At 39.0% G+C, this 27,728-nt stretch overlaps 1 protein-coding gene across 1 annotated transcript in view; it reads left to right on the top strand.

The window, feature by feature from the left end:
- The first annotated feature begins 7,410 nt into the window (after positions 1-7,410).
- AHCTF1 (AT hook containing transcription factor 1) overlaps positions 7,411-27,728 on the top strand; it is a 61,300-nt gene continuing 40,982 nt past the window's right edge. Inside the window, exons 1-13 of the mRNA XM_014528255.1 lie at positions 7,411-7,424; positions 9,581-9,708; positions 11,996-12,249; positions 14,345-14,525; positions 19,130-19,337; positions 20,817-20,933; positions 23,038-23,122; positions 24,310-24,460; positions 24,988-25,120; positions 25,197-25,378; positions 25,798-25,859; positions 26,609-26,737; positions 27,491-27,581. Of these exons, the coding sequence (XP_014383741.1) occupies positions 9,588-9,708; positions 11,996-12,249; positions 14,345-14,525; positions 19,130-19,337; positions 20,817-20,933; positions 23,038-23,122; positions 24,310-24,460; positions 24,988-25,120; positions 25,197-25,378; positions 25,798-25,859; positions 26,609-26,737; positions 27,491-27,581 (1,714 nt within the window). The 5' untranslated portion in view covers positions 7,411-7,424; positions 9,581-9,587. The remainder of the gene's footprint in view (positions 7,425-9,580; positions 9,709-11,995; positions 12,250-14,344; positions 14,526-19,129; positions 19,338-20,816; positions 20,934-23,037; positions 23,123-24,309; positions 24,461-24,987; positions 25,121-25,196; positions 25,379-25,797; positions 25,860-26,608; positions 26,738-27,490; positions 27,582-27,728) is intronic.

Raw genomic sequence — 27,728 nt, 5'->3', positions numbered from 1 at the left:
ACGCACCCCCGGCGTCCCAGCTGGAAGTCGGTTACTTCTCTTACCCGTTGTTTGTGTTCTTTTGGGGGGGATCGGGGGTGGGGAGGAAGTAATCTGTTCTCAAAATCAATGAAATTTATTCATATTGGGTAGCTGTTCTTTTTTTTTTAAATAGTTGGAGAACCTGGGTCCTTTATAATAAAATGTCTCTATTTTATCCACAAATTACCCCAGGGAGCCAGGAGACTGTACGACCCCTCTTTGGTGAACTTGCGTTGGTTGGATCTGTGGGGGGGAAGAGAGGAGGGCGGGTTCCCTGATTCTGGGATTTAAACAGGGACGACCAGCCGAGCCCCAGGCAGTGCTGGAGCGAGCTGTGCTGTAGGTTTTAATGCTGATGCTTTCCGGACTGGGGATTTAATGCCAGTTTTTCAGTAACCCTGGACCAAAGTGTCACCAGTTCGCAACACAGCTATGAATACTTTTCAGAAACTGTGTTTTGAAGGTTTTTATACGGCACTTTTGCAACAGACACGTGAGGACTCAAAAGGAACCAAATACTGTTTGTTTCTGTCCTAACCGTGCACGTTCTCAGGACCCCGCGTTGGGAGCGCGGTCTGACTGCCCTTGGGTTGGGGTAGGTCAGCGGCCTCCACGGGCTGCTCCGTCCACTCGGTGGTCACGGCTCTTGGGCTTCAGCTACTCCCGAGCCAGCCCCAGTGCTGGGCCCCTTTTCTTAAAGATGCACTTGGATGTGCCTTTGCTCGTGTCTTTCCGCCTGGAGTGAACCTCTGCCCCTTGCAAGTTCTCACATTCCCAGTCCTTGTTGGTGTGAATGCCGTCTTTTCTCTGCCCCCTTCCGCTCCCGTCACCCCCCTTCTCCCGGGCACACCGCATAGGTGCCTGGATTGTAGCATTTGCGGCGTCTGGGATCTTAGTGGGTATGTATCTACTCCATGTATCTACTCCGTCAGCGTGTAACTCCTCGAGGGCGGGAGTGGATGATCTTTTTGCCCCTGCATTCCTTTCCCAACACAATGTGTTAAAAGTCGTTGGTGATAAACAAATGTTTGAGTTGTTTGAAAGATCAAATGCTGAAAGGTTAGAAGTTTCTGGGTTCCACTGTTTACATTTAAATCATGATTGTCTTTTTGAGTCAGAAGGAAAAATGTGTACAAATGCTTTACAGACTCTTGCTCAGTATATATTGCAGTATTGAACAACTAGAAGAACAACTAGTTTTATTTTCAGTAGTGGAATTCAGCTGCTTTTGAGGGTGTGTATTTCAGACAGAGATGACATGGTATTCTGTATTAATATTTTTCCTAGTAATTTTGCAAATTTTGTTTTGCTTAATACTGAAAATGTAGTGTACTTAAAAATAAGTTGGACCCAATGTTGAGGTATTTATTTATTTATTTTTATTGATTTCAGAGAGGGGGAAAGAGAGAAAAAAACCCATCAGTGATGAGAGGGAATCATCGATTGGCTGCCTCCTGCACGCCCCCCACTAGGGATGAGTCTGCAACCCCTGCAGGTGCCCTGACTGGGAATTGAACTGTGACCTCCTGATTCATATAGGTTGATGCTCAACCACTGAGTCATGCCGGTCAGGCCCAATATTGAGTTTTTTTTAGAGCAGTTTTAGGTTCACAGCAAAATTGAGTAGAAGGTACAGAGATTTCCACTCATGCGTAGCTTCCCCCGCCGTCAGCAACCCCCACCAGTCAGAACAGCTGGTGAACCTACACTGATGCATCATGATCATCCAAAGTCCGTGGTTTGCACGAGGGTTGTGCTCTTGGTGGTGTGCGTTCTGTGGGCTTGGACAAATGTATAATGGTATGCATCCACCTTTACAGTATCAAAGCAGTTTCACTGCCCTGGAAATCCTGTGTGCTGCCTAGTCATCCCTCCCTCTCTGCTAACCCCTCGCCACTGCTGGTCATTTTACTGCTTGCACAGTTTTGCCTTGTTCATAATGGCATATAGTTGGAATCATGCAGTATGCAACCTTTTAGATGGGCTTCTTTCACTTAGTAATATGCATTTAAATATCCTCCATGTCTTTTCATGGCTTGACAGCTTTTTTTTTTTAAAGCACTGAACACTTATTGTATGGATTACACCACTGTTTCTCCATTCACTTCCTGAAGGACATGTGGGTTGTTTCCAGGATTTAATAATTATGAGTAAAGCTGTTTTATATATCCGTGTTCAGGTTATTATGTAGTCATGTTTTCAGTTCCTTTGGATAAGTACCAGCGAGTGTGATTGTTGGATCATATGGTAAGAATATGTTTAGTTTTGTAAGAAACTGGCAAACTGTCTTCCAAAGCGGAGGTACCATTTTGTATTCTCACTAGCAACGAATGAGAATTCCTGTGGCTCCACATCTTCACAGCATTTGCTGTTGTCAGTTTTCGGTATTTTGGCCAAAATAATAGGTGAATTCAGGTATGTAGTGTTTTTTTACATTGACTTAAGAATTCCACTCAACTATGTTTTCTAGTCTGGGCACCTGTTTTCTACAAAAGAACATATACATGTTAATTTCCTTTCATTTATAATCACTGAATCGAACCCGTACAGGAATAATATCCAGATCACCTAAGCTGTGGTGTTCTGAATATTCTTAGTTATACCCTAATTTCACTAATTGCCCAAGATTTTCTGGGATAAACTCACTGTCACTTGAATTAATTGGCTACTTTTGAAGATAAAGTTGAAGGAACTCTGAATGAGTCTCCTTTGGGGGGTTACTTTATAGACGTTAGTTAGCAATTAGCAACGGAGGCCATGCTGATCCTTCTGGCACCACTGGGAGAGCACAACCTGCAGGAGTGGAATTGTTTCACTTGCTTGAGGCAAGCACTCAGTTCTGTGTCTCACACGCAGATGCGTGAGAAATACCCACTTCAGGCCCGGGCAGCTGGCAGTGCTACGGGAGTGCCTTCTTCTGAGGGCCCGTTCAGCCTCAGACCAGGCTTTGACTGTCCCACCTTTAATTTATTTCAGGGCTTTATTCATTACTTTTAAGCTTCAACCTGCAGGTCTGCTTCTGTTTATGCATATGCTAAAGGCAGGCCATTGCCAAAGGCCTGAGGCTGCTCGCTGAGCTGGACCTGGACAGAAGCATCTGTGACTTCTCCATGTTTTAATTTGTGTTTCCCTCATGACATATGATGTGCAGCATCTTTTCATGTGCTTATTTGCTGTCTATGTACTTTATTGAGGTGTCTGTTTAAGGTCTTTGGCCATTTTTAAATTGGTTGTTTCTTGCTGGGTTTTAAGAATATTGAGTTTGTTTTAAATAAATTGGAATTTATTAACTTGTTTATTCCTGCCCCTGCTAATATCTTGCTATCCTAATTTACCACATATGTAGGACCTATTAGTTGCAAGTCATTGTGACCCTCTGGAACTCACAGGAATAAGATATGATTTTTGCCTTTTAAAAAATATTTTTATTGATTTCAGAGAGGAAGGGAGAGGGAGAGAGAGATAGAAACATCAATGATGAGAATCACGGATTGGCCACCTCCTGCATGCCCCCTACTGGGGATCAAGCCTGCAACCCGGGCACATGCCCTTGACTAGAATCAAACCTGGGACCCTTCAGTTCACAGGCCGATGCTCTATCCACTGAGCCAAACCAACTAGAGCTGATTTTTGCCTTTTAGAAAATCAGTATAGTGGGGAAGACAGGCAAGCACAAGTAATGAGTTTTTAAAAATTATATTTAGCATTATTAACACAAAGGTGAAAGGGGTGATCTTAGAGATGAAATTAAATATGAAAGGGTGGATCTACCCAGAGCTCATTGGGGAATCTAGTCTGTGAATGGTGGGCTTGGAGATGGAGGTGAAAGGAGAGACAGCAGAAATAAAAGAATGAAAGTGCTAGGCAGTGGCTAACTCATGAAGGAAGTTAAGTGGTTTGAGGAGACAATGCTGTAAAGTAGTCTGGGACTTCCCGATTGTGGAGAGCCTTGCTTGCCTGTGGCTGAAGGTGTTAACTATGATGTGCAGCAGGGAGTCGGTTTGAGAAGGGGAGTGACATGATTCATGTGCTTCGTCAAGAAACCAGTATTTACCTGTGACAGCCAGCACAGTGTTCTGGCTGTGCCTATCTAGGTCTTGAGGAGGAGTTGAAACTTTGTAAGTTACCTTCTAGAGCAGCAGTTCTCAATCTTCCTAATGCCGCGACCCTTTAATACAATTCCTCATGTTGTGGTGACCCCCAACCATGAAATTATTTTCGTAGCTACTTCATAACTGTAATGTTGCTACTGTTATGAATCGCCATGTAAATATCTGATATGCAGGATGTGCTTTCATGGTTACAAATTGAACATAATTAAAGCATAGTGATTAATCACAAAAACAATATGTAATTATATATGTGTTTTCCAATAGTCTTAGGCGACCCCTGTGAAAGGGTCGTTCGACCCCCAAAGGGATCTAGACCCACAGGTTGAGAACCGCTGTTCTAGAGGTTGCCAATGCTGGCACGTCATAAAAGCGTTTTCTTTTGGAACTTAATGTTGTTTCACTGTCATATTGCTTACATTGTTTAATAAGTCTCCTGTCATTGTTATCTTTGTTTCTTTGTGTGAGGTGCTACTTTTAAGATCTTCTCTTTGTATTTTGGTGGAGTTTTTTCATGTTCCTTGTGCTTCTGAGGTTTACTGACCTTTTTGGATTTGTGGGATTATAGTTGTCATCAAATTAGGGGAAAACTTGGCCATTTGTTTTTCAAATATTTCTGTTGTCTCCTTTTGGAGATCTCTGTTACAAATATCAGGGCACTCAAGGTTGTGCCTTAGCTCTGTCCTTTCCCTCCTGGCCCAGCCTTCTTTCTCTGCTTCATTTTAGACAGTTATTTACTGTGGGTGTTTACATTTACTGCTGCTTCCTATGTCTAATCTATTAATACCATTCAATGAATTTGTCATCTTTAGAAATTTGATTTAGTCTTATATCTTCCAGATCCCTCCTTAACATGCTCATACTTCCTCTATCATCTTGGACTAAAGGCTAGAATAACTGATTTAATTTCCTCATCAACTCATTCTAACTTCTGTCATTTTTAGATCTGTTTCTGTTAGTTGTTTTTCCCTGCTTACTATGAGTCCTTTTCCTGCCGCTTTGCTTGCCTGATGATATATATCTATATATATTTTAAATGTATTTTTATTGATTTCAGAGAGGAAGGGAGAGGGAGAGAGAGACAGAAACATCAATGATGAGAGAATCATTGACCGGCTGCCTCCTGCACGCCCCCTACTGGGGATCGAGCCTGCAACCCGGGCATGTGCCCTGACTGGAATTGAACCTGGGACCCTTCAGTCCTCAGGCTGACGCTCTATCCACTAAGCCAAGCCAGCTAGGGCGCCTGTTGATATTTTTTATAACTTTTTTGTTGTTGTTTAGTTGATTTTAGAGAGAGAAAAAGAGAGGGAGAGGGAGAGAAACATCAATTTATAGTTCCTCCACTTATTCATGCCTTCATTGGTTGATTCTTGTATGTGCCCTGACTGGGAATGGTACCCCAAAACTTGGCATATCAGGACGATGCTCTAATCAACAAAGCTACCAGGCCAGGTGTCTGATGATTTTAGGTTGGATGGCAAACATTGTAAATTTTGCTTTCTTAAATACTGAATATTTTTGCATTCCTTTATATAGTCTTGAGCTTAGTTCCAAATAAGTTAGTTGGAAAGTCTTTGATTCTTTTGAGGCTTGCTTTATTGAGCCTTTCTAAACAAGGGCTAATTTTTCTCCCTATTATTGAAGAAATCAATGCCTTTCTGAGTACTCTACTGTGTGCCCCATGTATTATGAGGTTTTTCCACTATGGAGCTATTCCTGGCCCTGTGTAAGCTCTAGGGGTTGTTTCTCCTTTAGTTTTCCAATGATTCATTCCTTGGCCTCTGGTAGTTTCCTTACATGCTTACGTTGATCATGTGAAGATTCAGGGGAAACCATTGCGGAATTCTGGAGTTCTTTGTATGGCCAATTGTACTGCAGTACTCTGCCTGAGAATTCTAGCTACCTTGGCTTCCTGGCAGTCTCAACTCTCTCTTCTCAACTTAGAGAGACCCTTGGGCTGTATTTGGGTTCCCCACTGTGCTCTGTGTCCTGGACATTCTATACACAGCCCTAGAGGTCATCTGGTTTGTTTTACTTCCCTAAGGGCCCACTATCCTGTGCTACCTTTTGTCCATTGTCTGAAATCCTTGTTTTCATATACTCTGTCCTGTTTTTTAAAGTGGGAGGGTATATCTGCAGTGGAAATTACAATTTAAAAATATACTGTGACTCAGCCAGTACTTCCACATCATAATCTTTGTTTTATATTAAAAACAATAATACAGTAACAGACAACACATCCAGCCTCAGAAAGAAAACATTTTCAAATAATTGATCATTGTTCATTATTCATTCAGACGAACTTTGGAATCACCTTGTGAAAGTCTTAAAAATTATGTTGGGATGACCCTGATTGAATTGCAATGATCATAAAACTTTTTTGCTAAATGCCCATGAACACTCCACTGAATACATTTTGAGGAGAACTACCACATGGAATTCTGAAGGTTTTAGCTCTGGATAAATGACTTTGGTTTTAAGTTTATTTTCTTTTATTTCATTTTATTTGTTAATCCTCACCCGAGGATATTTTTCCATTGATTTTTAGAGAGTGGAAGGGAGGGGAGAGACAGAGAGAGAGAAACATCAGTGTAAGAGAGGTACATCGATTGGTTGCCTCCACCATGTGCCCCAATCAGGGCTGGGGATCCAGCTGCAACCGAGGTATGTGCCCTTTACCAGAATCAAACCTGGGACCCTTCAGACCACAGGCCCATGCTCTGTCCACTGAGCCAAACCAGCTAGGGCTGGTTTTAAGTTTAATAGGAAAATATATTAACTTCATTTTACCATTACACTCACTTTATCAAGACTATAGAAGGCTATCAGCGGAGGAAACATAATACCAATGATCGTGGCCTTTCCTAAAGTTTTCCTCTGTACTAAGATACTTAGGAGAGAGGAATGTGATCAATCTGTGTAAATTATACTGCTTTCAGCAACTAAGGCTTAGGATCCTCCTATAAATATGAGATGTTGCACTTGAGGCTAATGGTCACTATTTTCCATTTACTATGTTATAGTAATTATAACCTAATTAATTTATATTCAACTAGAGGCCTGGTGCACGAAATTCGTGCACTGAGGGGGGGGCGTCTCTCAGCCCAGCCTGCCCCCTCTCACAGACTGGGAGCCCTCAGGAGATGTCCTACTGATGGCTTAGGCCTGTGGGGAGCGGGCCTAAGCCACAGTCTGGCCTCCCTCTGCGGGAGGTGACTGGGCTGATTAGGGGGAAGCACTAGCCCCATCACCCCGCTGCTGCTGCCACTGCCGGCCGCCGCAGCCACCAAGGTATTCATCAACACGGACTCCACTCCCTTCACCACAAAAAATGACAACTTTCTTTAGGCATTTTCAAGATGTCTCTTTCATAGGATATGACATTTCTTTCTTTCTTTTTTTTTTTTTTTTTAATTCTCACCTGAGGATATGTTTCCATTGATTTTTAGAGAGAGGGAAAGACAGAGAGAAACATCAATGTGAGAGGGACACTTCGATTGGCTGCCTCCTGCATGAGCCCTGACCTGGGCCCCGGCCAGGGAGGAGCCTGCAACCTAGGTACATGCCCTTGATCAGAATCGAATCTGGACCCTGCGGTCGGCAGGCCGAGGCTCTATCCACTGGGCAAAACCAGCTAGGGCAGGATATGACATTTCTTAGCCCCTCCAGCAGCGGACCTCAGTTTTTTCCTCCAGGAGTGTGGTGGAAAAACCCTAGATCACCTTGGATTTTCATAACCCAAGTTACCAAGAACACTGCAAGTGGCGGCATACAGGGAGCTTAGCCAGTGAGCGGTCAGAAAAGGTGTTTCCTCTGCAGCTCACGCACAGAGGCCCCCCTGCGTTGTGTCCGCTGGGCTGTGGCATGCTTCCTGCCCAGATGCCCTCTCTCCCTCTGCGGTGCGGGACACTATGGGCGCCGCCATCTTTGCGATGGAGTGATGGTTAATTTGCATATTATCCTTTTATTAGATTAGATTATACTTTAGGATTTGTTTTGGATAATAAAAAGACTTCCACTCTTTTGTTGTTGTTAATCCTCACCCGAGGATATTTTCCCATTGATTTTTAGAGAGGGGGAGGTGAGAAAGAAACATTGATTGGTTGACTCCTGCACAGGCCCCAATCAGAGATCAACCTGCAATCTAGGTATGTGCCCTGACAGAGTCAAACCAGAAGCACGGGATGATGCTCCAACCAACTGAGCCACCTGGCCAGGGCTCTTTAATTTTTAAAGTTTCTTCCTCACCAGCAAGCTAAATCTTTGGTTTCTTTAAGCATATTAAACATACTTGTGTTCTGATTATTTCACTATCTGAAGTCTTTGCAGACTTATTTTGCCAGATGTTGATCATATCATTATTCTGTTTTGTTATTTTGATTGTGAGCCCCTTTTTGTTGGAACTTTGAGAACTCTGAAGATTCCAGAGAAAATGTGGTGGTTTCTGGAGGTTGCTTGGAACATTACCAACCTGAGAACACTTTGTAAGAAATTCTTCACCTGAGTACTTCCTTACAGCATGGTTTGAATTCTGGCCACTGATTTGTGTGAAGGGAAATTTTCTGAGTAGAGACTTGTTGCCAAGGTCAAAATAGGCAACTTTATTTCTCCTTGTCCTGCACAATGAATGTTTCTCTCGCTAATCTTTATGCTGATGATAGAGTCCTGTGGAGTGTAATGTAGAGTGGTGGGGTGGGGAGGCTCTTCTTGGCTTATTGGCTCTGGCTCCGTTGGCCCAAAGCTTTATCTTCTTCCTCTCTGGACCTCAGAGTGCTGAAAGCAACATCAGGATCACCAGGACGGGTCAGCCTCACAGCCAAGCAGCTTACTTGCCTTACAGAATACCTACTGTCTCTTCCCTTTTGGCTTTGCCAACGCAGTAATCATCGGAAAAGATACTTTTACATTTTAACCATTATATCTGGTTGTTCACAATGGAAGGGCCATTCAGGGAATCTAGTCTTCTATGTATATGGTAATGAAACATAATTTTAGATTTTTTTCTATCTAGTTAAAGATGTGCCAAACTCAGTTTCTTAAGTTACTGTGGATTTGGACTTTTTTTTTTCCTCTTGGACTTTCCCCCCTTTTATCATAGCAGTAATTTTTCTAAAATGTATATTAGTATTTTTTTGTGTGTGAAGTATTCTTTGAGAGTCAGGCAATAAGATTAATTGCATTGAACCAGTTTTCAAAGAATCTAGGGACTCATATATGTCCTTGGGACATCTGGCTTAATGAATCTTTATTCTGCTAAGTCTGTTTGGGAAATATTTTCTTAGGAGAGAATACCTCAGATCCAGAAGCACATTAATATGTATTTTTTATAATCATACTTCAGTTTTAGGTTTTTTATTTTTGATGGCTTTTCTTATTCTCCTGGTTAGAGATAAACAAGTGTATTATGATAGAAATATCATGGAAATATCTTTTTGAAACATTTACAGTGAAAGTATGCAAGACTTAACAGCACAAGTGACGAGCGGTCTTCTGCAGTTCCCAGAAGTGACTATTGAAGCCCTGGGAGAAGATGAAATCACATTAGAATCTGTACTTCGTGGAAAGTTTGCTGCAGGTAATGTTGCTGAAAATTTGCAAATTTGATTGATTTGTAAGATAAGTAATAAGTATCTATTGCAATTTCTTTAATGTGGATGAGAAAAAAAGCATATCCTGGTTAGAGTGGTCTTAAGTAAATACATAACATCTGTGACTACACATATAGTAGTATCTACATACTCTGGAACACATTTTCAGTGACTCGGGAGGGAGTGTAGTTTATTTTTCTTCATTAAAAATACCGCATATTTAATATCTTTTAGTATTGAGTATCTACAAACTAATACTGGTTTTTCTTTATAATTAGTAAGTTTTTTTGGTGAGCTTGGATTAGAACCTAAACAGTCTTATGAATAAAGCAATTCTGAATTTTAGGGCCCTGTGGGAGACAAAATATTAATTTTGTAATTCCATTAATCTGAACAAGATCTCAATATATATGGTTTGGATTATATAATACAGAAAATCACACCCAAAAAGCCATTATATTATGAATTTCAGCTTAGTGAAAGACACTGCAGAATACATTTTAAAAATGATTTTATTGATTTTAGAGACAGGAAGGGAGAGAGAGAAACATCTATTGGCTGCCTCCTGCCGGGAATCAAACCTACAACCTGAGTGTGTGCCCTGACCGGGAATGGAACCGGTGACTTTTCAGTGCATGGGACAGCGCTCAGCCAGCTGAGCCGCATTGGCCAGGGCTGCAGAAGACTTTTCTGAAAGGGAATATCTTAGCCCTCCTTCCTAGGAGAAAGAGAAGCGAAACATTTGTATTGGTCATTTAGCTATTTACAGTGCTATTCTCTTGAACAGTACTTACTGTAACAACTTTTCACTGAGGTAAATAGTAGACTTTTCTAAGTAATTACTATTGTGTGTAGCTGAGAATCAAATAAGAAGTGACCTGTTCTAAGTTATTAGATAGCAGGTGGTAAATATGAGCTTTGAACCCATGCCTTCTATGTCCCCACTGTGCCATACTACTTCCTTAAACTATTTAGCCTCCCCTCAGCTATAATCTAGTATATCCAACTATCTATCTACTTAGATGCATGAGAGACATCAAAAATTTAGTAATAAAAGTTACTACCGTCCATCTAGCAGCTCAAGGAAAAATTCAGGGTCTGTTTTTTATTCTTCTGTTTTACTTACCTCCCATATCTTATTCATCAGCAAGCATGTCCTTTTAGTACTGACTCTAAGATGAATCTTCAGTCAATCAACTTTTCCCAATTATTGATCACCAACCAAGCATAGGTATCATTTCCCCACTTCTTTATGCTTCCCCCTTACTGTCCATTCTCTGCTTAACAGCTAGAGTAATATTTGTTTCATTTTATTTACTTTTAAATATATTTTTATTGATTTCAGAGAAGAAGGGAGAGGGGGAGTTTGATAGAAACATCAATGATGAGAGAGAATCATTGATCGGCTGCCTCCTGCACATCCCCTACTGGGGATCCAGCCCGTAACCCAGGCATGTGTTTTGACTGGGAATCGAACCTTGACCTCCTGGTTCATAGGTCAATGCTCATCCATTGCACCATGCCAGCACATTTAAAAACAGAAATCAGATTGTCACTGTCCTGCTTAATACCCTCTAGTTACTTTAAATTGCATGAAGAGTAAAATCCACACATGACTAGAAGGGCTTCTGATAGATACTTCCTTTTGTTATGCTACTTAGGTCTTGTCTTCTCAGTTAGATTTTGAATTCTTCTGGAATAGAGTCACATGTTATATTTTAGAACACCTAGTTTAACTCTTAAGGTATAATGTAGTTAAAATATGAGCTTTGGACTTAAATGGGATCTACTTCTGCTCTGGTATTTAGCTGTTCGTCTTTGGGCAAATTATTTCACTGTATGAAAGTTTAGTTGCCTTTTCTCTGTATTGAGGTTCAACAAGGAGTCAATGAGATAATGCATTTAATTGCATAGCATGGTGCCTTTACTGGTTATTTATTATTATTATACTAGAAGCCCAGTGCATGAAATTGGTGCATGGGTAGGGTCCCTAGGCTTGGCTGGCAATCAGGGCCAATTGGGGCCTTCTGGCTGCTGAGCGGGGCCTCCCTTCCCCGGCTACTGGCTGCCGGCTGGGGCCTTCCTTCGTTCTGCGCCGCCCCCTGGTGGTCAGTGCACTTCATGGCAAGCGATCGGTCTCCCAGTTGAACTCCTGTGGGGACAATTTGCATATTAGGCTTTTCTATATATGTAGATTATGTATGTAAAAGTTTTTAATTTTGTTATACACATACAATGTTAAAATAAGCAACATGTTTGCTTTTTTTCTTCCAGGGAAAAATGGACTTGCTTACTTGACTTGTGGCCCACAGCTTGAGGTAGTGCACTCTCTAACAGGAGAGCGGTTGTCTGCGTATAGGTTCAGTGGCCTGAGTGACGAGTCACCTATCATCCTCGCTGTGAAAGAGTTCTCTTGGCAGAAGAGAAGCGGATTGTTGATTGGACTGGAAGATGCAGAAGGGAGTGTCCTCTGTCTCTATGACCTGGGCATATCCCGAGTGGTTAAAGCAGTCGTTCTTCCTGGAAGGGTAGGTACAGTGTAAGATTCGTGGACATCTTGTTTCAAAACTGAGCCCCTGCTGATTACAGTGACAACGGTGCGTTTACTCAGTGTACTTCTAATTGGTTCACTTTTATGGAAGTATGCTAGTTTTCATTTAAGAGTTCAAAAAAAGTTTATAAAAATATTTATTACTTCGGCTTTTTTTTCCTGGGTTGTTTGAGACTACAGTTGACCCTTGAACAATGCAGGGGTTAGGGGCACTGATCCCTCCCCCCCTCGGCACAGGTGAAAATCTGTGCATAACTTTTTAAAAAATATATATTTTATTGATTTTTCATAGAGAGGAAGGGAGAGGGATAGAGAGTTAGAAACATCGATGAGAGAGAAACATCGACCAGCTGCCTCCTGCACACCCCCAACTGGGGATGTGCCTGCAACCAAGGTACATGCCTTTGACCGGAATCGAACCTGGGACCCTTCAGCCTGCAGGCCGACGCTTCATCCACTGAGCCAAACCGGCTAGGGCTGTGCATAACTGTTGACTCCCCAAAACTTAATAGCCTACCGTTGACTAGAAGCCTTACTGATACAATTAACACCTACTTTGTATATTACATGTATTATATACTGTATTCTTACAATAGTGTAAGCTAGAGAAAAAAAAGAAAGTCATAAGAAAGAGAAAATACATTTATAGTACTGTATATACTATGAAAAAAATATACACGTGTAAATGGATCTGTGTGGTTCAAACCTGTGTTCAAGAGTCAACTACATAGTCTTGGAGCAATATGGAAAACATGTCTTTGTTATTATTTAAGATTTGAGGAATGTATTTAAATAGTGGACTCATTTATAGTCACCATTTCTTAAATGTAGTGTCTATATGCCCTCCATATGCCAGACATTTTTCCCAGTACTAATTATAGAAGTACTTCGAATTTGGTTTGTTCAGCAGGTTTCATACATGATGAAAACCTGTATACACTTAACAAATGCACACATACATCCACAAATACAAAGTTATGGAAGAATAGAATTCTTCCTATACCTGGTGTGAAAAAAGTATACACTGAGATATACATAAAAATGTGTGTATGTGTATGTAATGTATATAGTCATAGAATAGTTTTTAAAGTTAAAAGGGAACTTAATGACAAAACATGTTTTTACAGTTGAGAAAACTGACCTTGTAGGCCAGTGATGGCGAACCTATGACATGCGTGTCAGAGGTGACACGCGAACTCATTTTTTTGGTTGATTTTTCTTTGTTAAATGGCATTTAAATATATAAAATAAATATCAAAAATATAAGTCTTTGTTTTACTATGGTTGCAAATATCAAAAAATTTTTATATGTGACACAGCACCAGAGTTAGGTTAGGGTTTTTCAAAATGCTGACACGCCGAGCTCAAAAGGTTCACCATCACTGTTGTAGGCCAGTGTGCAGGGTCTGCAGTGATTGATGATGTTACATATGTACTTGCCAGTGATGATGATTCTAAGGCAGAATTAACTTAGCAAAACATATATTGAGTGCTTACTATAAATCAAGCTATTTGCTAGATTTTGAGGACAAATAGATGAATTGAACTTGGTTCGTGCTGTCTGAAATCTTGTAGTCTAGTAGAAGGCTGATAAGATTACAGCATAAATATAATAAGCACTTTCATAAATTCAACCATTTAGAACATGGAGAACACCTGAATAATTTCTACTCAAAAAGGTTGGACATTTCAGGCAAAGGGACCAGAATGTAAAAAGTCACAGTATATGGAACATTTTGGGGAAAAGGCTTATTTAGAACTAAAGACCGGTGCATGAAATTCGTGCACAGGTAGGGTCAAAGGGTTATCGTGAACATTAAATGAACCAATTAGCACATCAGTTATTTCAGCTGCATGATTTTTTATATATTGAAATAATGGTATAATCCCTATTATATTGAAAGATTTAATTATGTTATTCATATTCACAAGTATCAGATGCAGATTTTTTATTTTGTTTGAAAATGTCTGTTAAACCTAGTAACCTGCCTTAACCTCAAAAGTTATTATGTTTTAATTGCATTTTCTCACCTTGTATAAGAAAAGCAAATCATATATATTCTCCTTTCTAGGTAATAGCTATTGAACCTATAATTAATCATGGAGGAGCCAGTGCAAGCACTCAGCATTTGCACCCAAGTTTGCGGTGGCTTTTTGGGGTGGCAGCTGTGGCAACTAATGTTGGACAGATCCTTCTCATTGACCTATGTCTTGATGACTTATCATGCAGTCAGAATGAAGTGGAGGCATCAGGTAATTTCTTTGCTTGAAACCAAAAATTGAGCACCAGAATATTTTGATATAAGGGATTGAGTTTTTCAAAGTAAAAAAAATTTTTATAAAGACTTCTTTTTGTATCTTTGTTTCTTTCATTGTTTGGACCTATTGTTTTAATGTTTTGGGCCCTGTTGATAGCTTTTGCATTTTAGTCTATTTTGTTGATGAACTGTCCATATACTAAAGTAGATATTGAAAGAGAAGGCCCAGCCCATGTGGTTCAGTGATTGAGCCTCTACCTGTGAACCAGGACGTCGCTGTTCGATTCCAAGGGCACATGCCCGGGTGTGGGCTCCATCCCCAGTGGGGGGTGTGGAGGAGGCAGCCGATCATTGAGTCTCTCTCATCATTGATGTTTCCATCTTTCTCTCTCCCTTCCTCTCTGAAATCAATAAAAATATATATTTTTTAAAAAGTGAAAGAGATAGGGATATTGATTTATTTTCAGATATATACTTGAATAATATCAAGTAAATGTCAGACAAGAACTAAAGGTATAAAATGATGAACTTTATCAAGATTTTATTTTTATCCATATAGGATCTAACAGTGTTTTGGCATGCTGTTTATGTTCCTATGGTAAGACAAGACACAAATATTTCACTAGGAAATAACAGTGATTGAAAGTTATACTTTACAAAATAACATCCCAGAATAGAACTAATGCTACTCAAATAAAAATAAAAAAGTGAAGAGAGGCAGTTTTTTCTATTTAATATTAATGCTTATATTAATAAATTTACACTTTATCCATTGTTTTTAGGTTTTTGGTATTTATTTCATTTTTTAAATTTATGGGACTCTTGATTGGTTTATGTAGGGAGGGGAAGTAACTTAAAAACTTTTTTAAAATGTGTGGCCCTGCCTTTACTGGTGTGTTCAATGGTTAGAGCTTTGGCCTGCACACCAGAGGGTAGTGGGTTCGATTTCCAGTCAAGGGCACATACCTGGGTTCGATCTCTGGCCTTGGTTGGGCATGTTCAGGAGGCAACCAATGTGTTTCTCTCACACTGATATATCTCTCTCTCTCTCTCTTTCTCCTTCTCTCCCTCCCTCCCGCCCTCCCTTCCTTTCTTCCTCCCTTCCTCTCCCCCCTTTCCCTCCCTCTCCCTCTCTCTCCCTCTGCCTTCCTGCCTCCCTTTTACCCTCTAGAACAGTGATGGCGAACCTTTTGAGCTCGGCGTGTCAGCATTTTGAAAAACCCTAACCTAACTCTGGTGCCGTGTCACATATAGAAATTTTCGTTCTAACCAATTGAGCCACCTGGCCATACCACACGTGTTTGTTTTTTTGTGTTATTTTTGTTATTGTTAATCCTCAACCTACGATATTTTTCCACTGACTTCTGGAGCAGTGGTTCTCAACGTTGGCTGCACATTAGAATCACCTGGGAATCTTTTTAAAATCCTGATTTCTGGGCCTCATCCTCTGGAAATTCTGTTTCTTTGTTATGGGGTGGGGCCACAACATTAGTAACAAACAGAATTTCCAGAGGGTGAGGCCCAGAAATCAGGATTTTAAAAAGATTCCCAGGTGATTCTAATGTGCAGCCAACGTTGAGAACCACTGCTCCAGAAGTCAGTGGAAAAATATCGTAGGTTGAGGATTAACAATAACAAAAATAACACAAAAAAACAAACACGTGTGGTATGGCCAGGTGGCTCAATTGGTTAGAACGTTAGCCTGTACACTACACCAAAAGGTTGCTGGTTCGATTCCTGTCCTGGTCAGGGCATATACATAGATTGGGGTTCCATCCCTGTCGGGTGCATACTGGAAGCAACCTATCGATGTTTCTCACAAAAGGACCATTTGACCTTTGAGGACCTTGAATTTTATTTTTTATTGATTTCAGAGATAGAGATAGAAACATTAGTGATCAAAGAGAATCACTGATTGGCTGCCTCCTGCATGCCCCCTACTGGGGATTGAGCCTGCAACCTGCACATGTGTCCAGACTAGGAATCAACCGTGTGTGACCTCCTGGTTCATAGGTCGACACTCATCCACTGAGCCACGACAGCTGGGCACCTTCTTGATTTTTAAAGTATCCTGTAATATTGCAGATCTGTTCTTTTTTTAAAATATATTTTTATTGATTTCAGAAAGGGAGAGAGGTAGAAACATCAATAAAGAGAGAGAATCATTGATCGGCTGCCTCCTGCAGGCTCCCTACTGGGGATGGAGCCCGCAACCTGGGCGTATGCCCTCTTCTAGAATTGAACTGGGACCCTTAAGACCTCAGGCCGACATTCTGTCCACTGAGCCAAACTGGCTAGGGCCAGATCTCTTCTTTTATGGACAGCTAAGAAGTAGAAATAGATAACAAACTGTTTTATCACTATTTTATCTCAGTTTATTAGCATAACTAATAAAAATTGTCAGTATATAATAAAACTGCAAGCGGCAAAAATTTGACCAGAAATTGACTGAGGAACTTATTAACCATTTAAACTAAATTTAAATCTGCAAAATAAGTTTAAATGAAAAGAATTGATTAGTAAAAAAACAGTAAGTAAAAATGAGTTTGTAGAATATTAGAAATGGTTTAACTGCTCTTAGTAGAAAATTGATAAAGGAATTAAATAGTCTTGAAGTTTTGTTCTGGAGTGTGTTTTTTATATGATATAGCTGTAAGGCTAATTAAAATGCTTGTATCATAATTAAAACTTCAGATCAAAATAGAGTTAAAACATCTTTTTTTTTAAAAAATAGATTTTTTTAAATTAATTTCAGTGAGGAAGGTAGAGAGAGAGAGAGAGAGAGAGAGAGAGAGAGAGAGAGATACATCAGTGTTGAGAATCATTAATTGGCTACCTCTGACATGGTCCCCCAATAGGGATACAGCCAGCGACCCAGGCATATGCCCTGACTGGGAATTGAACTATTACCTCCTGGTTCATAGGTCAACACTCAACCACTGAGCCACGCCTGGTTGGGCAGAGTTAAAACATCTTTTATTTTAGAAAGCAACAATCAGTAGTTGAATTTAGTACAAGAATAATTTTATAATTGAACTGCATTGTGATCAGAGGTTAGAACCATATCTCAATTATGAGAATTATTAAGCCATTGAATTTTATAGCACACACACAAAAAATTGAGTGTTGGGGTTCAATGCAAAATTGATTTTTTTGTTTAAAAATGTAATTTGTGGTTACAACTATTTAGACTTTATTGAAATACACATAAAGAAAATGAAGTTCCTAACATTTATCATACCATAGATACTATTCTGCAATTCTTCCAAACCTAACGGTATTTCTTACATATTCTGTCACATCAGTACATGTAGAGTCTACCTTATTTTCTTGAATAAGTTTACAGTATTTTATTATATGAAATATTATATTTTGGCAACATTTAATCACTATTCTCTGAAAAAATAATCAGAAAGAGTAGGGATCAAGAGGGTAACTTCAAGAACAGTGGGGTATGATTTTTTTTTTTTAATATGGAACGCTTCACAAATTTGCGTGTCATTCTTGCGCAGGGCCATGCTAATCTCGGTATTGTTCCAATTTTAGTATATGTGTTGCTGAAGCAAGCACAGTGGAATATGATTTTGTAACCCCTTCATAATAACATTGAGGGAATCTGCCCTTGCACAATAGTTATATCAGTATACAGGCCTGAATATTTTTGTTTCATTAAAGATTACCATCATCTTCAAGTAGGTAAAAGAATATAAGAATCCACACATACCCATCACCTAAATTCAAGTTAGTTTTCAAAATTTACTTTATATGCATCCATTTTCTTTCACTCTCCTTTCTCTCATTTCCTCTGCATTAATTCAAAGCAAATAATGGTTATTTTACTACATAATCATGTCATTACCACTCTTAACATATTAATTCTTTGGTATAGTTTAGTGATTTTCAACTGGTGTGCTGTAAGGATTTTTAAAACATGCAATACCTGGCTATTTAGTCAGGGACACTGACCTTTTTTCCCTTAGATTATCAAATAAAAAATGACAACAGCCAACAGGACAATAGCCATTCAGTGTGAAGGAATGAAATTATGCCTTTTATTTCCAGATCAGCAAAAAACATTTATGTGTGTTATGAGATGAAAAAGGTTGAAATTGCTGGTAAATAGTTGAATAATCAGATCTCTGAAGCACCTTTTTGCAATTAGATTGTTTGAATCAGGACACAGACAAGGTCCACACATTTCACTTGACATCTCTCATGTTTCCTTGAAGGTAGAGCAATCCTCTCTATCCAGTGACTTGCTGAAGAAGTTACCTGGTGTAATGCTCCACATTTGAAATTATCTGTGTGTTTCATGTGATATCATTTACACTTGATATTTTCTGAAATCTCAGCTCTCTCTGATTAGATTCAGACTTAACATTTGGCAAGGATACGTCATAAATGCTGGGTACTTCATACTGTATCACATCAGGAGGCACATGGCATCTTTTTTCACATTTAGTGATCAGGTCAGATGATGACCGTATGATCCTTCCTCTTCCTATCTACCCCAGTAGTCTTCCATTTCTGCTTGAATAATGGGTGACACATTTGTTTTTATGCTGTTGATAGTTCGTTTATCTCACTTTTTTTTTTTAGACCTTGAAGTTATAGCTGGTATTCCAGCCGAAGTACCACACCTCAGAGAACGTGCAATAGGAGAAGGACGCCATCTGTGTTTCCAATTAGTGAGCCCATCGGGAACAGCAGTTTCAACTCTTAGTTACATTAACAGGACCAATCATCTTGCTGTAGGTTTTTCTGATGGCTACCTAGCACTCTGGAATATGAAAAGCATGAAAAGAGAGTAAGGATAACTTCTGATTTGATTTTTGGCAGTTTATTTCTGAATATAACTTGTACCCTATTAATATGTAAAAATTAGCTTAAGGGGAAAATGGTAGGATAAATTAATGATTGAGTGACTGAATAATTTTTTATTGTATTAAATCATGATGATATAATAAAGAAATGACTTAGCACATGAATTTAGGCTGATTCTTTCAGTGTATATTTTAAAAGGCATTTCAGTTATTGTGTTAAATTTGCTAATAAAGCATGACTCTAAAGATATTTATATCGGATGAATTTTTTCATAAGTATCTTTTTTAATAACCATACTAGAGGCCTGGTGCACGAATTTGTGCACCAGTGGGGTCTGGCTGCCCCACCCCAATTGGGGCCCATTGAGCTGGGCTGGCCCAGGAGAGGGGACATGGGAGGTTTGCCAGCTGGGCCCGCCCCCCTGGTCAGACTTCCAGTCAAGGGGACAATATGCATATTAGCCTTTTATTATATAGGATGTATAAATATGTGTAAAGTAGTTGTTCCCAGTAGACAGAAAAGCAAAGGCTTTTTAAAAAATCAGTTCTAAAATGCTATGTTTTAAAATTGTTACACTGTGCAAAACTTTGTCCAAATATAATTATATTGATACTTTTATGGTGTTAAAATTGCCAAGGAATTAAACCTTTATTGAGGGAAGTACTCCTTTATTGAGGGAGGTAGCAAACATAGTGGAACTGATGCTTAAACCCATGCAGCTGAAGAAATGGAGTCTTGTGGCAGTATTTCATCTCTCTCGAGGGTACCTCTTATTGGGGAGCAGTACATAGTGGCATATATTTATATGTACTAGAAGGACTAGTTCACACATACATGTATTCTGTGCTTTATTAATTTTAACCCTTCCCAGTTCTACCTGGGGGGATGGATGCCATGCTCGTCTTTTTTTTTTTTCATGCTCATTGTCTTGATTTCTTGTCCCCTGTGGTTTTTTTTTTGTTAATCCCCCCCTGGGGATATTTTCCCATTGATTTTTTTTTTTTTTGAAGGAGTGGAAGGGAGGGAGAGAGGAGAGAGAGATAGACATCGATGTGAGAAAGACACATTGATTGATTGCCTCCTGCACCTGACCCAATGGGGTGGGGATCAAACCTGTAACCCAGGTATGTGCCCTTAAAGGGGAATCAAACCTGCAACCCTTTGGTGCACAGATTGATGCTCTAACCCCTGAGCACAACATTGGCCACTCCTGCACACCCACCACTGGGGATCAGGCCCACAACCTGGGCATGTGCCCCCAACCAGAATCAAACCTGGGACCCTTCAGTCTGCAGGCCAACGCTCTATCCACTGAGCCATACTGGCCAGGGCTCCTGTGTATTTTTGAAGATGGTTGTATGAACAGTAGTTGCTCTAACTCAAATTCTTATATTGAGGCACCTTCTTTAACATAGCTATAATTTAAAAGTATGAAGTATACTAATTTTTGTGCCTCTTACAGATACTACACACAATTGGAATGTGGAAGGGTTCCCGTATATGCTGTTACTTTTCAAGAACCTGAGAATGATCCTCGTAATTGCTGTTACTTGTGGGCTGTTCAGTCTACACAAGATAGGTAAGTGTGATACATGTGTTTTTAAAAAGTATTTGTCAAAAATGGAGCAGCATTTAATTTCTTTGGAAAGCTTTTACTTTGTACTGTGTTGTCTCTTTTTAGTGAAAGCAACATAATTCAGTGAATTAGTGATAGTTGAAATGATTAAAAAAGTTAAATGAGCCCTAGCTATTTTGGCTCAGTGGATAGAGCGTCAGCCTGCGGACCGAAGGGTCCCAGGTTCGATTCTGATCAAGGGCACATGCCCAGGTTGTGGGCTCGATCCCCAGTGTGGGGCATGCGGGAGGCAGCCAATCAATGATTCTCTTTCATCATTGATGTTTCTATCTCTCTCCCTCTCCCTTTCCCTCTGAAATAAATAAAAATATACTTTAAAAAAAAGTTAAATGATTATTTCTACAAGTTTAAGTAATTCTCATATATCAGAAGAAATTGTGCTTGCTTGATTTGTTTCAATGTTATTTCAAAGTGTAAGCCAATTCAGATGAGCAGGCAACCTAGTATTACTAGAGGCAATTTTTATGGCTTTCTGTGTTCTCTTGTAAGAACATCTTTTCTCTTTATAATCTCATTCCTTTTTCCTCTGTTTTGTATGCCTCTCGCATTTTTATTTATCCCTACTCTGTTTTCTAGTATATTTTTAGGATTGACTTTTCCCAGTCATAAGCTCTAATGTTCTAATGTGCAACTATGGACAGATCTTTCTTTTCAATTTAATTTCTAACTGGTTCATTTCCAGTGCTAGAACAGTATTCAGTACTGATTTTTAACATTTTTTCTTAGGTATTTAGTTCTTTCTTTGATGATCAGTGAAATTAAAGTTTGTGGTATAAATGCCATGATCTTGATAACTCACTGATCCCAGTACTTTCTCTTTCCAGGTCCTATTCTACCTTAGATTTTATGTACCTGCGTTGTGGACAATTTGGGTTTTTGTTTTCGATGTCCTCACGTTTGAGGTTTTGTCTTAACCTTACATTGTAGTAACAAGGCAATGAATGAAAAAATGATTTGCCATTTTTCAAATTTGTCAATCCTGGAGAAAATACAGAGATAACTATTGAGATGCCCCTCATTTGGACCAAATTCGTATTTCCATTCATCTGAGTGTAATGTGGGCCAAGAGCATTGAGAAATGGGCCTTGTGACGGCTTTGTGTGGTCAGGAATGAGAGGGCATTATGTTTATTTTTATCATTGACAGTATTACAGATGTCCCCCTTTCCTCCCCCTTTGCCCCTCTCCACTCAGCCTCTGCCCCACAGCAGGCCTTCCCACACTATTGTCTGTGTCCACGCGCTATGCATATGTGCATATATGTTCTTTGGCTAATCTCTTCCCGTCCCCTCCATACCCTTCCCCTCTGAGATATGTCATTCTGTTCCATGCGTCCATGCCTCTGGACCTGTTTTGTTCATTAGATTCTACATATAACTGAGAGCATGTATTTGTCTTTCTCTGACTGGCTTATTTCACTTTGCATAATACTCTCCAGGTCCATCCATGCTGACACAAAGGGTGAGAGTTCCTTCTTTTTTATAGCCACATCATATTCCATTGTGTAAATGTACCACAGCTTTTTTGTTCCACTCATCTATTGATGGGCACTTAGACTGTTTCCAGATCTTAGCTATTGTAAATAATGCTGCTATGAACATAGAGGTGCAAATATTCTTTCTGATTGGTGTTTCAGAATTCTTAGGATATATTCCTGGAAGTGGGATCGTTGGGTCAAACGGCAGTTCCTTTCTTTTTTAAAAAATATATGTTCAATGATTCAGAGAGGAAGGGAGATAGAGATAGAAACATCCACAATGAGAGAGAATCATTGATCAGCTAGCTTCTGCATGCCCTCTACTGGGGATTGAGCCCGCAACCCGGGCATGTGTCCTGAGCAGAACTCAAACTGTGACCTCCTGGTTCATAGGTTGATGTTCAACCACTAAGCCACACTGGTAGGCACAGTGACCTTAGTTTTATCATACGCACTCAATATTGTATTCAAACTGAACTGATTTGGACAGTGAGAGATGCTTAGTGTAATTAATATGATTGTTAGTATTTCTTAGGAGAAACACTAAAAAACATGCTCATCTCTCTTTCAGTGAAGGGGATGTTCTGAGTTTGCATCTGCTTCAGCTGGCCTTTGGGGATAGAAAGTGTTTGGCATCAGGACAAATCTTATATGAGGTAAATGTAATGGTAATATGGCTTCGTATTACCATTTTGTTCATTGATCACGTATTTTAAGTCTTTCTTTTAAGACATTAAGATATTAAAAAGTTATTCTTATATTTAAGTTAGTACTGTATTCACAATATAATGGGGAAAGTATTACATTAGGGATTAGGACACCAGCTGCTTTACCAAGGTGGCTCTATTAGCACTCCAGGTATCATTTGCCTCTAAAAGGAGGGAATTGGACAGAACTAAAGCTTGTAGCCTAAATGGTACCCAGGAAAAATAACCCCACATTGATGCTCTTCACACGGAGGTGGGGAACCTTTTTCCTGCCCAGGGCCATTTGGATATTTATAACATCATTTGAGGGCAATACAAAATTATCAGCTTAAAAACTGGCCTGCTATATTTGGTCAAACATTTAATTAACTCATCCCTAATGCCTTGGCAGAGCCAGACCAAATGATTTCGGGGCCTTAGATGACCCACGGGCCAGACGTTTCCCATCCCTGCTCTAACAGATCAAGCAGTAAACCATGGGGTGACTTTATAAACAGTCTTGTCACTGACAATTGTATAAGAGCATAAATGCATCTAGCCTTTCATAGGACTATTTTTGTGGCTGAATTCTTGAGGAAATAGTGGGGTGCTGCTAATAGCCATGTTTGGTCAACCCTCACATTCCATTCTCCAGAACAGGCTTTCTAAACCTAGTGTTCGAGGGTATAGGGATGGGTACCTGAATGATGTGTGGCATTCTACTGATAATGCATTTGGGGGGAAAGTTTCACAGCTTTTTTCAGATTCTTACAGGGATTGATGAGCAAAGACCTATTCTAGAGCAAGATTTTCATTGCGAATACAAGAGTAGGTTTGCTGGCCTAGAGTATGTGTATATATAACTTCAGTGGTTAGTCCAATTTACACTCCAACCAGTAGTACATGAAGGTTCCCATGTTTGATTAACAGCTTCAAAAAATTTATTGGTAATTACTTTTGAGAGACTAAAACTAGCCTTTTAATTGATAAATATTTTATGCTATATGAAATTTTAGAGCTTTCAGTGATACTTTCAGGGTTTAACTTTTTTTGTTTTCTTTGTGAAAAATCTTTAAATTTAGAAAACATTTAATTTTAGAATGACTTTTTGCTTAGAATCCTATGAAGATAAGGATTTTGTACCCTTTATTTTTCAGGGGTTGGAGTACTGTGAAGAAAGATATACACTGGACCTCACATGTGGCATGTTTCCTTTGAGGGGACAGACTAGTAATACCAAACTGTTGGGATGCCAGAGTATAGAGAAATTTCGATCTCATGGTGACAGGGAGGAAGGCATGAGTGAAGGTTAGTTAAAAATTCTCTTATATGGCATGTGAATGCTTGACTTAAGGTTTATATATTTTTTTAATCGATTTTAGAGAGAAAGTAACATCGATTTGTTGTTCAACTTATGCATTTACTAGTAGATCAGTCCTTCTCAAACAAAGTTCCTTTAAAGAATTCAGCTCTAAGACCTAAAGGCATCCACTTTAGGTATTGATATTCTCTGGTTCTAGCTATGCACCATTCTTGGGAGATATTCATTCAGATCATTTTCTATTTTCTACCTCCAATACCTCAAAATTGCCAAGGTGACAACTGAAAATAAGCCAGAATATAACTTTTCTGATGAGTTTTTAATAAGGTGTTCTTGAAATATAAAAACAGTTAAGATAAAGGTGAGTAAATCTCTGCTTATAAAATGCATGATAGAAGTGTGTTTTGGCAAATTAAATCAAATATGGATTTATGAGAAAGATCTTGTTATAGTTTTATTTGGGGGATTTTACTTTGAGATTATTCTAGTTTTTTAAAATTATCTTTCCTTTTAGCTCTGTCTCCTGACACTAGCGTTTCAATCTTCACCTGGCAAGTGAATATATATGGACAAGGAAAGCCTTCTATATATTTGGGGATTTTTGACATAAATCGTTGGTATCATGCACAAATGCCAGATTCATTAAGGTATGCATCTCTCTCTTTCTTTTGGTATTTGTATCTGTAGCAGTTCAGTGAATAATTTTGTAAAATTTCCTTTTAGATCGGGAGAAACTCTACATAATTGCTCTTATTTTGCATTGTGGTCGCTGGATTCTGTTGTAAATATGACTTCTCCACATTATATCTTGGATATATTAGTCCACGAGAGAAGTTTAAGTCGAGGACTTGCTCCTTCATACTCGCCTCCTGAGCAGTTTTTTAACCCAAGTTCCTATAACTTTGGTATGTATTTCCCTAACATTACCTTTTGAGAAAAATAACATGCAAGAGTATGTGTGTGTGTGTATTTATGTTTAACATATGTGCATAGTATTATCTATTCATATCTCATTGTCAGCTAATATATGGATAGCCTAGAAAATATACATGTACATGAGAAATTTAATACTTACATAGTCTATAAAGAAATTATCACAGTTTTGAATTTGCTAGAAAAGATTAAATATTTCACACTTACTGCATTTGTGATAAAGTTGGGTATCATTTTTTATAAAGTTTGGAAATACTTGGAAAAATATTTTAAAATATATTGTATATAATAATTTGATACCTTGGCTAGCAGTCTGTTAAGAGAAATTCTGTTGTTATCAATGCCATTTCAAATATAATACTTAAGTGGATTTTTAAAATCTTTTTTTTAGATGCCACTTGTTTGTTAAACTCAGGAGTTGTTCATATAACTTGTACTGGCTTTCAGAAGGAGGTAGGTAACAGCTGGCAATGTGGACAGTGTTTCTTATTGAACTCAAGTCAGATCATGGATTTAAACTTGATGGTAGCTTCTAGGTTAATGAGACGTATCGGAATGTTTTTAGCAGCTTTCTGTGGATGTTAGCTACTTGACCCCAAGGAAAAGATCAAAGTAGGTCATTGTCTTACCTGTCCCTTTTTATCCTTTCTCTGAATTCTCCTTTCTCCAGAAAGCTTTTGAATAAATAAAGTAATGAAAAGAGGTACCTAGCACAGTGGTACAGTGCCTGGCACAGAGCGGATGATGACTGTCTGCTGAAAAATACTTTTCTAGGAAAACATCAAGTGACAAACCTTTTAACTCATAATCACATAGATGTAGATGAATGCCATATTTATACTTCATATCAGGTCTTTTGTATATTAGACCCAGAGGAATTAACTGCAGGGTGTTGTGTGTGTGTGTGTGTGTGTTCATAAAGAGCTGTCATCGAGTCTATCAGCTTTAGAGAAGGTAATGGGTACCTTTCATAAAAACATGTAAGCTACAATATTTATAATTACGAAGCATTGATTTAGCTCAAGAACCTATAAACTCTTTTCCTTGAAAGAAGTACAAAAATGTAGTCTTCCACAATTTCCATTTCAGTGTTTTTAGTTTTATTCAAAATGTTAAGTCTACGAGTGGGGTAATGAGTTTATTATGTATTCTTAAATTTGGTTATTTGATTAATTGATATCTTATTGATCAATCTGTTTCAGACTTTGACCTTTTTAAAGAAATCAGGACCATTTATCAATGAAGTTATTTCTGATAGTTATAATCGATGTCTTATGGCTGGCCTTCTCTCACCAAGACTTACTGATATGCAGCCTTCCAGTTTAAGTCAGGTGAGATGATTTTTTCTTAATCCTCGCCCAAGGATATGTTTTTATTGATTTTTGAGAGGAGAGAGAAACATCGATCATTGCCTCCTATATGTTCCCTACTGGGGATCAAGCCTGCAACCTGGGCATGTGCCCTCACCAGGAATTGAATCATGACCTGGTTCATAGGTTGACACTTAACCACTGAGCTGCACTGGCCGGGCTATAAATTGAATCTTAATAACATGGCATTTTGTGACTGGCTTCTTTCACTTAGCACAGTGTTTTCAAGGTTCATTATCTTGTAGCATGTATCAGTACTTCATTCCATTTTATGGCTGGCTAGTATTTCACTGTACCAAGTATACCTCATTTTGAAATTCATTCTTCAGGTGATGGACAGTCTTTGGCTATCAGGAATAATGCTGCTTCATATGGAGTTCTTGTGTAGTCATGTGTTTTCATTTCTCTTGCGTGTGTACCTAGGCGTGGAATTGCTGGATCATATGACAATTTTGATTGTGAGGAATTACCAAATTGTTTTCCAAAGTGGGCTTTATCATTTTATATTCCCACCAGCAGTGTGTGAGGATTCCAATTTTTCCACATCACCAATGCTCATTATTGTCTGTCTTTTTTTATATAGCCATCCTAGTGAGTCATAATGATTTTTAAGCCTTTAGAATTTTGTATTCTGAACTAGAACTTCTACCTCTGATTCTGTGATCACATATCCTTTCTTATTTAATTTCCTACTTTTTTGTATGCATGGTGTAGGAAGAACAATTAAAAGCTGTATTGTCAGCAGCAATCCACACAAGTTCCCTGGGACTTTTGACTGGATATATCAGGAGGTGGATACTGGATGGTAAGATTGTTATTTTTAATGGAAAGTTACTTTTGTATTTTTAAAATTATCAACTCACTGTTTGTGGGGGTGGTTAGTTAAACTTCATTTGGAGCTATTTGTAGATCCGCATATAGTTACATGATTATAAGACATAATATAGAGAGA

The sequence above is a fragment of the Myotis brandtii genome, unplaced genomic scaffold (assembly GCF_000412655.1).
Source record: "Myotis brandtii unplaced genomic scaffold, ASM41265v1 scaffold627, whole genome shotgun sequence".
NCBI lineage: Eukaryota > Metazoa > Chordata > Mammalia > Chiroptera > Vespertilionidae > Myotis > Myotis brandtii.
This window is presented reverse-complemented; position numbering and strand designations above follow the sequence as displayed.